General features: G+C 43.0%; 1 protein-coding gene across 1 annotated transcript in view; it reads left to right on the top strand.

The window, feature by feature from the left end:
- FER1L6 (fer-1 like family member 6) overlaps positions 1-17,859 on the top strand; it is a 133,379-nt gene that overhangs the window by 106,115 nt on the left and 9,405 nt on the right. Inside the window, exons 34-39 of the mRNA XM_030304364.1 lie at positions 616-776; positions 2,579-2,721; positions 5,056-5,144; positions 5,631-5,729; positions 8,403-8,644; positions 10,074-10,237. Coding sequence (XP_030160224.1) covers positions 616-776; positions 2,579-2,721; positions 5,056-5,144; positions 5,631-5,729; positions 8,403-8,644; positions 10,074-10,237 — 898 coding nt within the window. The remainder of the gene's footprint in view (positions 1-615; positions 777-2,578; positions 2,722-5,055; positions 5,145-5,630; positions 5,730-8,402; positions 8,645-10,073; positions 10,238-17,859) is intronic.

The following is a 17,859-nucleotide window of genomic DNA, read 5'->3' as shown; positions in this document are numbered from 1 at the left end:
GAGGGGGAGAAAGGAGCAAAGAAATTGAAGGGATGAGCTAGGCTTTCCTCTTAGAAGAAGTAGTCAAATGGCACTTCCGCAAGGGACAGGACAAAAGCAGAACTGCATGCCAAGAAACCCATAGGGACAGAGAGCAGATGGCTGGCTGCCAATGGCTGAGGAGAGGCAGGGATTAAGGAACAACCACTTAGTGGGTACAGGTGTTCTTTTGGGGTGATGAAAAGTTTTTGAAACTGGACAGTGGTTGCACAACATTATGAACGTACTGATGCCACTGAGTTGCTCAATTTTATGTTATGTGAATTTCCCCTCAATTTTTTTAAGGTACATTGCTAAAACAAAAACAAAAACAAAACCAAAACCAAGAACTACCTTAGTGGACTTTTATGTCAGACTACTCAGAAGTCCTGCCTTTCATACGAGCATGCAGATGCTGAGGTATTGACCACCAGAGAGAAAACAAAACAAAACACATTAGCCCCAAGTGTATGGAGCGGCAAGAAATCGGAAGGAAACCACGGATCCCACTTCGGTGGTCCTTTTACTGGATACCTTGAGGGTATCCTCCCAGGGGAAGACAGGCCTCAACCTATCCATCCTTCCTCCTCTTTTCAGAGAAGGATACAATGCCTGGAGAGACACCTCCAAACCCACCGAGATCCTCACGAAGCTCTGCAAAGACAATAAACTGGATGGACCCTACTTTCGCCCTGGGAAAATACAGATAGGAAACCAGGTCTTTTCTGGAAAAACAGTCTTCACGGAGGAGGACACTGGTAACTCCCACAGTGTAGCCTGCTGATGTTGCTTTTCTTTTAAAAAGCCTGCTCCGGTGGTATTTCTGGCTGGGGACTGCAGTCACCTATTGTAAAGTAATTCATGCTCGTGGTAGAAAATCACTCCTAATCCTCAGATTCAGAAATAAGCATGCTGCATGCTGGTGTTATGACAATTCTCCTTTGTTCCTTGAACTATTATTTATAATATTCCCTTTTAAGGCTGTGTCCTTTAAATAAAGGACACATTGTGTCCATTTTTTTTTTTTTTTTGGACAATGCTACCATGAACTTCCTCATACATATTTTTGCACACTTCTGATATTTTTATAGCACGTATCACCTAAATAGGAGTGTTGTGTTGGAAGGTTAGGCAGTAACCTCAAAATAAATATTATATAAGGTAAGTCATTGGACACAATCCAAATTGCTCTCACACATATTATACCAGCAACTCTCTTATTTCGCTACCAAGAAGCAGATTTTCTGTATAACATAGTGGGACATACCAGGAAGATCCCAGGGAGGCTTTCTTAAATTTTGGATGAGAAAAGAAAAGCCATCTTTACTTTAACGACGCAGAACAATTCTTGTAATGCCGTTCCAGTCCATTTGATGCAAATCCATAGGTGCCAGGCTACATACCTGCAAAACCTAGGTTCAGAGCGTCCGATGCAGAGAACCCAATTAAGGACGTATTTCCGGATCTTTTCACACTGTTATGTTGATCCCACCACTTTGATGCCAACATTTCTTTTCACCTTGTTATTTTGACTTCAGAAACCTCTTGAAGGTTTTTGCAGGCAGAGTACTTGACATTTGAATAGTGTGTTAATAACAGATTAATGAATTTTTGTTGAGAAAAATATTTTTTCACAATATACTCTATTAAAGCCAATTTCGTTCCTTGGTCCATATTCTACATTTCACGATGAAACCATGTTTTTGCCTGCCAGAAATCTGAAAGGATGTTCATCAAATCTGTACTCGGCTGATTAAACTTTATGACAAAAGATTTAGTTCATTGATTATGTGTTAATTCCCATCAACTTTTACTGATTGTAATTATTGCTGTTATGAGATCTGCCTGTGTGTGTGGCCTTTTTCTAAAACCAAGCTCAACTTCCAGTTGTCAAGTTAGGCCATTCTGAACTTTATCAAAACAATTTGATTTTTTTCCAACAATTTTTGTGTTATTTTTGTAAGTACTTTTTCTACCAGTAGTTTTAATTACGTATTGCCTTCTTTGATAAGATGACAGATCAAAGAACCTTTCCTATGAGCAGGTGTGTTGCTAGAAAGGAGCAACAATGAGGAAAGACAAGACCTCCATGAACACATATTGTGTGATTTCACCACCTTGTACAGGGTCACCCTGATTCACCAGGCCCTCTCACACTATGGCATTAGCAAACAATCTTAAATCTCCAGGAAATATACCCTTTCCAGTGTCTTGAAGCCAAGCTTGTAGTTCATAGACTCTAGAGAAATCTGATTCAAGGGGCAAATGGAGCCCCGGACTCTGAGACCTTGACTGCTCTCTGGTCTTCTTCTCAACCCATCTCACTTCCCATTCTCTAAACCTCTTGTCTCTTTCCCTTCCCTTCCCTTCACTCCACCCCTACCTCTTTCCGTTCTCTTTTTGTCCTTGTTCTCTTTTGCTCTTTTGCTCTCTCCCTGTGCCTCAATATATTTATATAACCTTTAAGGAAGAGTTTAAAAGTGCACCCGACAGCCCATCACTGTTCCATTACAAGCACTTATAGCTGACAACTGTCTTTATTTCTTTTTCTTCCATGCAGATGAGACGGTGGAGTCTTACGAGCACCTGGCCCTCAGGGTTTTACATTCTTGGGAGGATATACCAGAGGTTGGGTGTAGGCTGGTTCCTGAGCACATAGAAACTCGGCCGCTGTACCACAAGGATAAGCCAGGAATGGAGCAGGTAGTGGCCAAGGCAGTTCTGGCCCCAACTGGAGTGTTCACCCCCAAGGAATAGGGCTTCATCCCTAAAAGTTAATCTTATGTGCCCTAGAATAATGGTTCTCAACCAGGGACAGTTTTGCCTCCCTGTCCTAAACATTTAGCAATGTCTGGAAATATTTTTGGTTGTCTCATGTGGGTGGGGGTACTATTGGCATCTAGTGGGTAGAGGTCAGAGATGCAACTAGACATCCCATGCTGCACGGACGGCCTTCTGCAACAAAGAATTATTCAGCCCAATATGTCAATAATGTTGGGGGTGAGAAGTTCTGCCCTAAAGCCAGAGTTGGATTTAGTGCTTTTTGCTTTTTTAATGGATTTGAGTTATCAAACTCTGGAAAGAATGCTGATATTTGAGAAGCCAAAAGACCTTGTCCAGAATCTATCAGTAACTTCACAGTTCACTAGTTTTCCCAGAGAAGCAATAGCTGGTGACTTATTTTGAAGAACCGGCAAGAGGAAGTGTGTGGAAAAAATAACCAGAGATCTGGGTTATGAGCGAGAAGGGAAGAGAAGATCAACTTTATTAAGAGCCTTCTTAATATGTACTTATTAATCATAGGTACATAATTAATATGTACTTATGTACTAAGCCCTTTACATAAAATCTCACCTAATTAGGATGACCATAGAATTGTTTATCCAAATGATGACCATTTTCAGAGTGAAAGAGGCCACCAGGGACACCACCAGGATTTTCCTAGACAAGTAGGGGCATGTGGACCACCTTACTCTTACTCCTTAATGCAGCCTCATGATGTACTTATTATGATCCTTACTTTTAAGATGAAGACATTGAGGTTCAGAGAGTTTAAGTAACTTGCTCAAAGTTAATCGGCAGCTAAGTAGTAGAGCTGGGGTTTTACCCAGGCAGTTTGAGTTATAGTCCTGTCCCAGCCCTGGACTCACTCACCGTGTCACTTGGTCAAAACATACAAGCTTGACTCTAATGGAGCAGGAACACCCACACTGCTATTTCAGTGGTGTTGGGGTGTAGCACTAGTGACAGCACGTGTGGGAGAGTGCCTTGAAAAGATAAGCTCTTATCACATGTAGAAGCCTATGATTGTTTCCTGAAATTTACTACCAGATATTTAAAATCTTTTGGTTACTGGTATCTTTCATTTTACTATGTGGCTTTTTGGTTACAAGTGAATGTTGATATCTCTTTAGGATTGTAATCCTTCATTAATTGGTCCTTCTCTTCTCAAATGCTAACTCTTTGCTGACATTGTCCCTTCCCCAGGAAAGCTCTTGTCTTTTCTAGCCAAAGCCTCTCCTTCACCTAAATCCTACAAATCCTCCCTGCTCTATTGGAAGCCTGCCTTCCTTCCTTCCTTCCTTCCTTCCTTCCTTCCTTCCTTCCTTCTTCCTTCCTTCCTTTCCTTCCTTCCTTCCTTCCTTCCTTCCTTCCTTCCTTCCTTCCTTCCTTCCTTCCTTCCCTTCCTTCCTTCCCTTCTTTCCCTTCCTTTTTTCTTATAAAATCTCCCCTGACCATCCCAGTCCTTATTGGTCACTCACCTTCTTGCCTGAGCTGATGGAGTACTTAGAATGTATACAACAGAGCTGAGCATTGAATCCACTGCACCTTCTCCCCACATGGGCTCTCGGATCCCTTGCAACAGGGTAAATTCTGATGCATGGAGTCCAAAGCAAGGGATAGGAGGCCTTATTCTGCCACTAGTTAGCCACAGGATTCATATCATTTGACTTCCCTGAGTCTTAGTTGTTTTGTTTTAATGTGTAACACGGGCAGGTGGCAGGGTAAGCAGTAATGGAGATAATGATGTTAAGGCACATTGGAAACAATGAAGCATGATCCTTCTGACAGATAGTATTATCTTTTTAGTCCTTAGGAGTTTATAGAAAAAGCAGAGTCTCTGGAGTCAACAGACAAAGACTGCTACATATTGTCTGTGTAAGTGTGGGCAAGATGTTTTCTCATCTGTCAAGTAGGAATAATAACATCTACCCACTGAGGATATTGGGAGAATTGATGTAATGTTTATCAAGTACACAGCACTGTGTCTACCACATTGTAGGTGCTCAATAAGGGTTAGCTTATCCTTTACCTTCTTCTTAACATATGCTCTAATTCTTAACAGAAATGTAAGTTCTGTCTTTGTCAACAAATATTCTAAACATGTATAATATGAATAATATCCATATGACATGAAAAGATATGATATGATATATAGCTAATATCCATTTCTAGTAAAGGGATATGTTAAAACCATGAAGTCAGTTGCCCATGCAATACCCCCACCAGAGTTAAAGGAGATCTTTTCTTAAAAAGGGCCGCCTGCAGATGTGGGTGGACATGTTTCCCAAAGATATGCCTCAACCTGGACCTCCAGTTGACATTTCGCCAAGGCAACCGAAAGGGTAAGTCATCTGCAGCCCTACATTCAGGGGAAGAGACCATGGTAGCAGACCAAAAGACCATGACATTTGATCAATTACATTGATTCTTGCATTGTAACATCAGTTACATTGATCATTTGGCACCTGATAATCACATCTCATTCCCATCTGGCCATTTACAGCAGGGGCAAGTGATAGTAATGGTAACAGTGGTGATGATTGAAATGGTGGCCCCTGTTTTATGTAGGGGCTATGGAGCTTCAATATTCTGCAACATTCTGAAAAACACCAGCTAATGGAAGGAATTTCTGCTCAGAGAACTTCATGTCCTTGGTGATTCAAGCTGGGACACTTGGTTTTGATGGAACCAAGACCTTAAGTGTTGATATTTTTGAACTTGGTAATGTTGAGGAAGCCTATAGACTCACAGGAATTCCAGAATCCCATAGACACCAGCTGGTTCAGCTTTCAAGGTCTTCAGCCTAATGCTGTCTTCCCTTATCCCAGGTATGAATTGAGGGTAATCATCTGGAACACTGAAGATGTCATTTTAGAGGATGAGAATATCTTCACAGGACAAAAGTCAAGTGATATTTATGTTAAAGGGTAAGGTCATCAACAAACTCCATGCCCCCTTTTCTTCCCCTCCTTCCTCCTTTAACCCCTAACTGAACCTATGCCTCGTGGAAGATACTCCACCCACCTCCCATAGAAGGAGTTCATCTTACTCACCTTCTTAGATAAGGTCACTTCCTTTGTCAAATATTATTTGGTCACTTTGCTAAGAATTATTATCTTATAAAAATATTTTTGTGAGGAAATCTTATATAAACATCTATTTTCAGTGAAATGTTGGATACCTAAGCTTTTTGAGTGACATTCAAAATACCTTTACACCTGAAACAAGTAGAGAGATGTGGCACAAATGATGAGAGATTCCGTATTAAGGACATTGTAAGACTAATACAGAAGCTAAAAGTCACACCTTACTCTTCGCTAGTTCTACCAAAAGGAAAGATGCCAACCTAGAACTGAGGAAACCACATTTTCCCCCTCTCCCTCCCTCCCTCCCTCCCTCCCTCTCTCTCTCTCACTCTCTCTCATATTGGCTATGACACAAACACCTTGGTAGGCTTCCTTTGAGCCCTTAATCATGGAGGGAAATGAGATGGTAAAGTGATTCAAACATGTCCCCTTAGATAAAACCCATCTCAGAAGTAGTGAACTCATCTCACCTCGTTTTGGTATCTCTTTGCCTTCTCCAAACAAGAAACGTTTTTCTTTGTTGACTCCATTTCTAGTATGCCATTGAATCTTCTCCATTTTGCTTTCCAAATAGTCACCAGCACTGTCCATTCTCTCCGTCTTCACCACACCACAACCATTTCCCTCCATCATTTCTTGCTGGGGCCACCGAAGTACCAATACCATGTGGCTTGGTCTCTCCGTATTCACTCTTGACTCTGATAATGTGTTCTCTATGTTGAACCATGGGTTATCTTTTCAAAGCGTAATCTGATCAAGTCAACCCTATACTTTAGGCTCTTTAATGACGTTCTATTTTCTCTGGATAAAGATTTAGGTCCCTAATATGTCCTAAAGTATCCTGTATGACTAGCCCCTCCTATCTCTACAGCCCCATCTTGTTTTCTGCTCTTTAGTGATGCTGAGCTCCTTTCCCTTGTTATATGCACATCTCTCAGTGGTGACTTCTGCCACCCCCTCCATCCCTCAGTCCCCTTCCCTCTATGGCTACAGCTCTATGAAGGCAAAGGCCATCTCTGTGTGCTCCCATCACTCCTCTAACAGCTAGCACACTCCTTGGCTCATAATGGACACCACATATAGATTGGCTGAGGGAGCACAATCTTTACCTAAATAATTGCATCCATACTCTGAGTGGTACCACTCCTCTGGGATGTGGAAGTTCTTTATCTTTCCCTGACTTGTGGGGAAAGGATGTCTGCTTTCAGAAAGCAAATGGTTTGGAATTATCAATTAGTTTGAATTAAAAGCACCTATTTGCCCAGTAATTCACCATGGATAAAGCACTAGGGGAAAATGTATTAATCGCAGCTTACTCTAAACTGAGGAGGGAGAGCAGATGACACTAAGAGGAAATAACATTATATATAATTTGGAGGACACAAAGCACTTTACGGCTATTACCTCATATAATTCTTCAGAGCAACCCTATGAACTAGGTGCTGTCATTGCTTCTACTTTCCAAATGAAATAGAGGCACAGAAGGGTTAGATAACTTATCCATGGCTTTCCGGGTAATAATGGCAGAGCCAGGATTAGAATTCAGGTGGGTGCAGACAGGCTTCTACCCTCTGTGCCACATTGATCCAGACCTCTGGGTTTTTAAGGCCCAGAACCAGAGAGGAGGGGGCCAATCATAGGCCTGATACCAGGGGTCTAAACCAGACCAATTAGAGAGGCCCCAGGGCAATGCGTGCAGAGGTGGTACCCTCACTAAGAGTGCCCAGAGGGAGAGGAAACTCAGATTACACTTTCCCTTCACATTTCCTGAGTTTTCCCTCTTTTTTTTTTAAAAATTTTTTTAACGTTTATTTATTTTTGAGACAGAGAGACAGAGCATGAACGGGGGAGGGTCTGAGAGAGAGGGAGACACAGAGTCTGAAACAGGCTCCAGGCTCTGAGCTGTCAGCACAGAGCCCGACACGGGGCTCGAACTCACGGACTGTGAGATCATGACCTGAGCCGAAGTCGGACGCTTAACCGACTGAGCCACCCAGGTGCCCCTTCCGTCTTTTTTTTAAATGTTTATTTATTTGTTTTGAGAGAGAGAGAGAGAGGGAGGGGCAGAGAGAGAGAGAGAGAGAGAGAGAGAGAGAGAGAGAGAGAGAATCTCAAGCAGACTCCACCCTGTCAGCACAGAGCCCAATGTGGGGCTTGAACTCATGAACCATGAGATCATGACCTGAGCTGAAACCAAGAGTCAGCTTAACTGGCTGAGCCACCCAGGTGCCCCTGAGTTTTCCTTCTTTATTGCATGGGGCTTCAGGGCTATCCCAGAGCAATTGAAGACATTTCCCAAATCTAGCTTAGAATGAGAATCTTGTTTCTGTTTCAGACCCTTTGACTCCTATTTGTCTCTTTCACATTCGATGGAAACTTCCATCTGAATCTAACTGTATCATAATTTGAAAACTATGAGCTGTGGCCACATTAAACTAGCTAAATCACTCTTGATTATACTGATGCCTGAATAATGGACTCAGAGTGTGTAATTCTTTTTCTGTGTTCGCTCAGGTGGATAAAGGGTTTGGAAGATGACAAGCAGGAGACAGACGTGCATTACAACTCCTTGACTGGCGAGGGAAACTTCAACTGGCGCTTCCTGTTTCCATTTCAGTACCTCCCAGCTGAGAAGCAAATGGTCATTACGAAGAGGGAGAACATCTTTTCCTTAGAGAAGATGGAGTGTAAGACACCAGCCGTGTTGGTGCTTCAGGTTTGGGATTTTGAAACACTGTCCTCAGATGACTTTCTGGGTAAGCCGGTGACTTCGTAAAGCTCGGATTAATGTTAAGGGTTTTGTCCCAGTTTGGGGAGAGTTCGGTCTGATTTAGCTACAAGGATAATTTCGGTGCAATTTATGATAGCAAAAAATTTAGAAACACTCCAAATAGCCATTCGTAGGAGATTGGCTGAATAAGTTACAGGACATCCTTATGGTGGAAGATTATTTATTTATTTATTTATTTAGTGCAAGTGGAGGAGGGGGAGCGAGAGAGGGAGACACAGCATCTGAGGCAGGTTCCAGGCTCTGAGCTGTCAGCACAGAGCCCGATGTGGGGCTTGAACTCACAAACCGTGAGATCATGACCTGAGCCGAAGTCGGACGTTTAACTGCCTGAGCCACCCAGGTGTCCCAGAAGATACATTTCAATCAGACTTAAAATCATCTTTGCTCTACCACTAAGAAGCCTGTTAAATTTTGAGCTAGTTACTAGTCCCCTCTGTACCTCAGTTTTCTCCAGTTGTAAAATGGAGATAGTAATATTACATACCTCAGAGTGTGTTTGGAGCTGTACATGTGATAATATAATTTAAAAACTCATGCATAATAAGCACCCAAAAAGTGATAATCCTGCAGCCATTAAAAATATTCATTTAGTGAGTTGGAAGTTATACAGGATGCACTAAGTGAACAAAGAGTGTAGAAAAAAATTCCCTTTCTGTAAAATATATGTTTATATGTATCAGAGACAGAGGTAATCAGGGACAGGCAAAGAAACAATGACTGTCATAGGATAAGAACTAACGAGAGCAGTGGTCAACTTTGGGGGGATGGCATTTTATGGAAAATTTTTCTATTAATTTTTTGCTTATGTGTATGCTCTAAATGCTTATAATTAACAAATATTATTTCTGTACTAGGGAAAGGTTATTTAAGAGAGAGAGGGAAAATACTCTCATGTCATTATCTTCCCCTCTGTAATATTCACTCATCGCAAGTACTTTGCGGGAGCCCACTAAGTCTTGGAGAGTAGCTACAGAGATGATAAGACTTGGTCCCCCACCTGGAGGGGGTTAGTGGACTCAGAGGAAAGTGAGCTGGGGGAGGAGGTTCTTATAGGTGGATCCACATTAAGGCAGAGGAGAGCTCAGAGGATAGGCACGTAATCCCCACACACTTGGAGTAGATAAGACGCCCAGCAGCGATGACACCTGAAACTGAGGCTTGGAAGTTATATATTGTAGCTCTGTCCCTGTCTACTACCTGCTACATTTGGTACATGTCTTGGTCATATTTGTATCCCCAAAACCTAGCACATGCTAGTGACCCCATGTGTACTGGTTGAATGACCAGTGAGTGAAGGGATGGATGAATCAATGAATGAACGAACGGGTGGGTGAATAATTGGTGGTGCTGGATTCTAAAGCCCTTCTGTAACTGTTAAGGGCATCTCTTCACAGGCTCCCTGGAAATGAACCTCAATAGCTTCCCCCGAGCCGCCAAGACTGCCAAAGCCTGCGATCTCGCCAAGTTTGAAAATGCAAGCGAGGAGAGCAAGATCTCCATATTCCAGCAAAAGCGTGTGCGGGGCTGGTGGCCTTTTGCTAAAAGCAAAGAACTCACAGTAAGTGGCAGCTGTAGGAGAGGGGGTTGGGAGGCAGACAGGGGACACCATGCCCTTTAAGTGAGTCATTTTGTAAACTTCAATTGGAGTGCCTTGAAGTGGCACAGAGTGCTTTAGGGCAAAGGTTCCGCTGAGAAGCAAGAATTTTGAAAATTTTATAAATGCATTAAGCTTCTGTATTTCAGCATACTTGATTTAATAGCCATGTCAGGGTGGTTTTCTAACTTCTTGGCTTGAATGTATGCCCCTGGCATTATTTTTTTTCCCCAACGTTTCTTGAAATTATGCATGAAGTCTTGACTAATGTACAATTTTAATGGAATGACCTCATCCCTTCACCCTTAAATGCAGAGACTCCATTTTAAGAGTGATCCAGACTTTTAAAATTACCTTGAGAGGGTAGCAGCAGGGAGAGCCATTTCCCCTTTCCCTGCGTTGCCAGCCCAGTCTGGACTGTACATGGTGCAGGGGCTCAGCCCATTCACAAATATTGTGAAGGAAGTTCTTGCAGCCTTCTTGGTCTTCCGAAAGGGAGAGTGGATGACCCACTTGAGAAAAGGGACTGCATTGGTGGCCCCTTTCTGTGCTGCCTTCTCCTCCTGGAGACAACACGTTCTCCCCTCCTCTCCTGTACCTAGTGGCAAAAGCACACCTGGGTTGTATCCCTTGTGGCCACACTTGTTTTTCTCTCACTGCTCTAGGGGCCCAGTGAGGATGAGGCAAGGATTCCCTTTGCACCTGACTCAGTAAATGGCTGGTGCTGGCCTTACTCTGTGGCATCTAGTCTTATTGTGTTTTGGAGGAGGTTTTCTCTTCCTGCCATTCTCAGTTGAACCGCCTCTGATTGGTGAGGTTGGGTCAAGAGAATGAGGCTGTAGGCAGGCTCATTCTTCCCCCTCTGGCCAAGTACACATTGAGGGTTTATTGCATGGCCGCTTCTGTACTCTGTTCCAGGCCTCATGGCTTAGCACATTACAGATGTTCAGTCAATGAATTGATTAATGAATGGGTGAATTCAGAAATAGAGGAAGCATGGCCACTATGTTCAACCAGCTCAGAGTCTAGCGAGAGGGACGGATGCGTTAACAACCCCATCGTGCATGAAGTAGTCAAAGTGTGTATGACCCAGGGAAGGAAAAGAGAGGAGGAAGGGAACCTGATTCTCTTTGAGGATGTCGAGGGTCAAGCAGAGCATCAGTTTTTCAAGAACAAAGGATGACGACAAGGTACTTTCTTGATGAAGAAGAGGGTAGATAACTACTTCAAGTAGAGGAACCATGAGGGGTGCAGCATGGAGGCACCAAGTCTCCCCACATGGAAGGCTACCTGCCCACCAGTTAGAGTTGCCAGAGTGCGGTATGAGTTTGGGAAATGCCAAGTCCCCAAATATAAATTCGTGTGTTTTGACATAATTGCTGCTTCTATAAAATAATTGACAGTAATTATGTATGCATGATTACATAATGGCAGTCATTTATTCCATTTTTATAGCCCTTTAGAGTTTGCCAAGTACGTTCAGATCCCTTCTGTTATTTCATTTGACCCTAGTTGACTCTCTTTTAGTTTCTGTGTCACTTACTTCTTTCATTTCATGCAACACATATTTATTGAGCATCTATTAAGTGATAGGCCCTGGGAATAAAATATGAGTAATAACAGACACAGTCTCTGCCAGCATGGAGCTTACAGTCCAGCATCAAAGACTGACACACACAAATGCAGTCACTCACAGGCACACCAAGAAAGCAGATACTTAACAAGGACCGGGGAGGAAACAACATGCTGAATTAAAGCATATCCATGGTATTCGCACTCCGTATGGTGGTTGGAGGCCTTTCTGTGACTGTGAAACTTTTAGGTTGAGGTCTGAAGAAGGAAAAGTAGTAGTTTTCCGTCAGAAAAACACAGAAGGAAATGTGTTATCAAGTAGACACCACAGGCAGAGGCCCTGAGGTGAGAATAAGTTTGGTGAGAGGGAGAAACTAAAATAAAACAAACCAACCCTCCTCCCTCCCCTGACCCTGCCATGACCAGAGCATGGGGAGGAGTGAGGGTGCAGCAGAGGGGAGACCAGAGCCGGATCATGCAGACCACGATGCCATATTGAAAAGTTTGGGTTTTATTCTCAGAGCAATGGGAAGCCACTGAATGGTCAGGGAGGTGAGAGGATGTGAATGGCACAGGAAACACAAGTCCTCGCTGTTTATATGGACAGTGAGTGGGAGAGGGTCACAATTGGAGAAGGAGAAGAAGTAGGCAGAAATGTAGGAAGACAATGATAAAAATGTACCTGAAACATAAACCTGGAGAAGAGACTCTTTGGAGAAGGACAGTTGGGTTACTGTGTCAGATGCCCTTGAGTGGTCATATAAAAAGCAGAGAGTTGTCCATTGGATTTAGCAACCTGGAGGTCGTGGCGACCTTTTGAAAGGGAGTGTTGTAAAGGCTCATAGCAGCACTATTCACAATAGCCCAAGAGTGGAAATGTCCAAAGGTCCCTCAACTCATAAATGGATAAACAAAAGGTGATACAGCCATACAATGGAACATAATTCAGCCATAAAAAGAAAGAGTGCTGATACAGCCTCCAACATAGATGGACCTGGAAAACATGCTCAGTGAAAGAAGGCAGTCCCGAAAAACCGCATACAACATGATTCTATTTATGGGAAATGTCCAGAATAGGTAACCCATAGAAAGTAGATTGGTGGTTGCCAGGGGCTGAAGGGAAGAGGAATGCAGAGTGGCTGCTAACCGGCACAGATTTCTTTTGGGGGGTGATAAAAATGTTCTGGAATTAGTGCTGATGGCTGTACAGCTTTGTGATTATACTAAGATCTACTTTATTGTGCACTGCAAAAGGGTGAACTGTATGGTATGGGAATCATATCTCAATATTTAAAAAGCAAGACCCGGGTCGCCTGGGTGGCTTAGTTGGTTGAGTGTCTGACTTTGGCTCAGGTCATGATCTCAGGGTTCATGAGTTTGAGCCCTGCATCGGGCTTGCTGCTGTCCTTGCAGAGCCTGCTTCAGATCCTCTGTCCCCCGCCCCCCGTCCCACCTTTCCCCTGCTTGCTCTCTCTCTCTCAAATAAATAAACAAAAGGTGGTGTTGGCAGAATGGTGAGGACTGACACAGGTTAGCACGCAGTGTGGAGCGAGTGGGGATAAGCTAGTGGAGACAGCATGTGTAGACTCTGGAAGCCTTCATAATTCCACCTTCACTCCTACCCTCAAACTGCGCCAGCCACCCTCAGCGACTCTCGTTCCCCAGCCGCTCCCTGTTCGGTCCCATACCCTTACTCTTGTGTCAGCTGGTGCTTCTGCCTGGAATGCCTTGCTCCCTTCTTCTCGGGGAAAACTCCTCCTCCTTAAGTATTTTGAGACTCCTTTGAGCAGTCACCTCCCTCTGGGAAGCCTCCCCGGTACCCTGGCTGGGAACAGGCTTGCCTGCCTTCATGCTTCCAGAGCTCTGGTCACACAGATTTGCAATTGTCTGTATGTGTCACGGTTCCTCTGCTGGGAGCAACCTGAGCCCAGAGACTGTGCTTTCTCTTTTTGTTCCTTTTCAGAAGTTTTAGGGTCTAACGTGGTTTCTGGCGCATAGTACATGCTCAGTAAATTTTTGCTGAACGAATCAATCAATTCAGAAACAATTACAACACTGACCCAACAATCAAAGAGATTATATGACTTCCTTCTCTTTTTATTCAGCGTACTGAGCACATAGAAAGTGTTCAACAAATCCTCTTTGAGAATCAATACATCAGCACACATTACTTGTAAGGCTAAGTGTCACTGTAGAAACCAGAGGATAATGTGCCAAAGAAGAGAAAAGAGAGGAGGGCTTTAATGGTGGGAGGTTCAGAGGATACAGATAGGTTGTTTGAGGACATATGGAGAATGGATGTAGGGGTGTTGAGGTTGTGAGAGTCTGTTTTTCTAGACTGCATTAAGTATTATGCAGTGGTTAAGACCAAAGATTGTAAAAACAGCTTAGGTTTGAATCCTGTCCTCTCCTAACTAGCTGTGTGACATGAGGCAACTTACTTAATCTCTCTGTGCCTCAGCTTCCATATCTCTAAAGTGGGGATTCATAATATATACGTATCTCATGGGGTTTTAGCAGATAAATGAGTCCATATACATTAAGTGTTTAGAACCGTGAAAAGAAACGAAGACCTACTGAATGAGAACAGGCTCTTTATTTAGAGCTTTGCTATGACAAGAGTCAGCTACCATCATCCAGGTTTGATGGAGATTCCGAGACAGGGGAGTAGGGAAGCTTTCTGATGGAAAAAAGAGAAGGGTTCAGGTTTGCTCTGTTTGGAGGTGGTTGGCAGGCGGAGTAGCTAGAAGTGGGGCATCCTGTGTGACCGGATAAGGGAGAATATTGAGGGGGGCCCAAAACTAGGGAATCAGCCTCAAACAGGCAACTTGGAGACGGGCACCCACAGAAACTGGGTGGGAGGGGTGCTGTCCCCCTTGATGTGTAATTTTCAAAGAGATGGCTCCCAGGTCTTCGGGAAAGGCAGTTCCTGGGTGTTAAAGACAAAGAGCCTATCTAGTATTTAAGAGGATTTATACCCACTTCAAAGAGAGGTGAAAGGGCTTACAATTACAGTTTCTACAGTGATGCTCTTAGAAAAAGGAGAGGGAAATCTCTTCCTTTACTTTCCACAGGGAATGGTAAGCCTCTTGTTTTTAATTTTTAATTTGGTTTTGTCCTTACACATCCTAAAAGGAAAATGAGAATTGACTTCATCCCCACCCACCCGGAAGCCCACAATCCCGGGTATAACCCAGCTGCCCCTCGTCCTCTCTCTCCCTAAAGGAACCAGTAACTTCCTAAAGGAACCAGTAACCACACCGAGGAAGCTAAACCAGTAGCCCCCTCCCTGTGTGGCAGGGAGCTGGACCAGCTGGGAGTAAAGTGGCGAAATGGAAAACCTCTGTTGGGGTCCACCACGTCCTGAGGTCCTTCCGTCTCTGAGTCTCAGTTCCCACGTCTGTAAAAGGAGTGGGTTGAACTGGGTGCCTGCAAGGTGCCTTTCTAGCATGGACACCCTCTGCTTCTGAACTTCCCCCCCCCCCCCCCCCTTCCTGAAGGCAGCAGTCAGGAGGTCACCGTTCCATTCCAGTCACCAGCTGCCCAGCAGGGATTTGCTTACAGCCCCTGCCACCTGCCAGGCTTATTTTTAAAGCTGCTTATCTGTACACTCAGGCAGTGTAATTTAGACATTTGGATCACAAAGCTCCTAGTGTGGAATTTGGCTGTCCTTATAGTAAGAAGAACATCTCCAGGTGGGATTTCCAAAGAATGGGTGCCCTTGGGACGAGGGGAATGTGTATTGAACAGGTGCTTCATGAGACACATTGTACTGTTGCATTGTATGTGTTATCCTACTAAAAGCAACCTTTGAAGAAATCACTTCTTTAGAAGATGAAGATCAAGAAGTTTCTTTTACAGGTTAATCCTGTAAATTGACTGCTAAATAGCCCAGCTAAGTCTCAAGAACACGAACAACTAAAACTAAAAGGATCCACATAAAGACAGATACCATATGTTTTCACTCTTATGTGGATCCTGAGAAACTTAACAGAAGACCATGGGGGAGGAGAAGGAAAAAAAAAAAAAAAGAGGTTAGAGAGGGAGGGAGCCAAAACATAAGAGACTCTTAAAAACTGAGAACAAACTGAGGGTTGATGGGGGGTGGGAGGCAGGGGAGGGTGGGTGATGGGCGTTGAGGAGGGCACCTGTTGGGATGAGCACTGGGTATTGTATGGAAACCAATTTGACAATAGATTTCATATTTAAAAAAAATTAAAAGGGAGGTTTCTGTGTTTCTAGTTTAGCGTGAAAACAATTGTCAGTAGCTACGATAGCCACACGCTCATTCACTAGACGGTAAAGGTTCAACAATGAATAAGACAAATTCCTGGCATCCAGAAGTTCACAGCTTAGCCGAGGAGGTGGTAGACACACAGATCATCTAAATAGTATGTAACCAATTCAGATTCTCTAGGAGCAGAGTGGGTATTTTCATGTGAAGATTATTTTAAGACAGAGTAGGTAATATGCATTTATAGGAAATTTAAAAGACACAAGAATGTACAAGGGAAGAAATAGTACCCACATGCACACAACCCAAAGAAAGCTATTGCCAATGTCTTGGTTATTCCCAATTTTACATAGTAGTGATCATTCCATATGAAAAATAGTGTCTTTGTGGGGGGGCTTGATGTCCTATTGAGCATTCCCCTACATTGTATTATCAGTGTTATTATCAACTCTGTATTCTCAAAAGAGAAGTGCTCAATATAGTTTAATCTTTGTGTTTTTCTTCAACATTTATTCATTTAAAAAAGTGAAGCATGTGGAAACGTTGAAAGAATAGGACAGTGATCGACCACATATCCACCACCTAGATTCAACACTTGTTAATACTTCGCTGTACCGATTTTGTCTATATATGTGAGTATATAGTCTCACCTTCTCTCCTCTCCACACACGCATGTACTTATTGGCTGAACCATTTGAGAGTAAATTGTAGACATTCCAACACTATACCTTGTTAAAAAAAATATTCAAACAGATACATATAACGATCTAATTGGCTTTATTAAACAATTCATGAATAGGGTCGTGTCCATCTAACAAGTAGGGGAACTCCCCCAACTTAAACAAAAGGAAGGTTTTTAAAGGCAAAGAGAGGGCATAAAGAAAGGAATTTGTTAGCAGGAAATGCATTATTTGGGCAAGGTGCCCTCCTAAGAGGAACCAAAGGGGGTCTATCAATAAATTTCCAGATTGAAATTCCATATTAGCTGATTGAAGGTTAAATTCCTGGGTTGGGGAGGGGGCTATAGTGAGGGACATATTAAGTCTTGATTTGTTGACATGGGTCTTAACCTATGGGCCTGTGGTTTTCTTTTTAACAATTCCTGAATACTTCAGCATGCATCGCCTAAGGATATGGTCATTCTTGTCCATAACCACAGTGCCATCATCACATTTAAGAAATTAATAATTATTACCTAATCTGAAATCTATACCGTATTCATTTTTCCAGCTATAAGGAGGATACCCTATTACCCTCAAAATGTATTTTATAGCTCTTTCTTTTTTCAAAACAGATCCAGTCATAATTCATGTGTTGCTTTGGTCTATTTTGTCTTAGAACAGTCTCCCACCATTTTTGTCCCCGTGACATTACCTATTTGATGAAAATAGGCCTGTCTTGCCCCATTGTTTTCTCATGATGAAGCTTATCTTATTCTCTGACCCTACATTTCTTATGAACTAGAAGTTAGGTATAATGGCATTATCAGGTTCAGGTTAAACATTTTTGGTAATACTTAAGACCTGATACTGTTTATTTCATATTGAATCATGCCAGGAGGCACATGCCCTCAGATGGCCTCACTAGTGGTGATGCTGCGTTTGCTCACTTGGTCACGTTGGTAACCATGAGATCTCTTCATTGTAAAGGTACATTTTCCTCTTTGCAATTAGCAAGTAACCAATGGGTGACACTTTAGTACTGTGGGAAATTACTGTCCTGCCACCACCTTTCACCCAATGGTGATCTTGATTATTTCATTAGTGTTGCAAAATGATTT

The sequence above is a fragment of the Lynx canadensis genome, chromosome F2, assembly GCF_007474595.2.
Source record: "Lynx canadensis isolate LIC74 chromosome F2, mLynCan4.pri.v2, whole genome shotgun sequence".
NCBI classification, from domain to species: domain Eukaryota; kingdom Metazoa; phylum Chordata; class Mammalia; order Carnivora; family Felidae; genus Lynx; species Lynx canadensis.
Note: the sequence above shows the minus strand (reverse complement) of the source record. Positions and strands in the feature narration are given on the sequence as shown.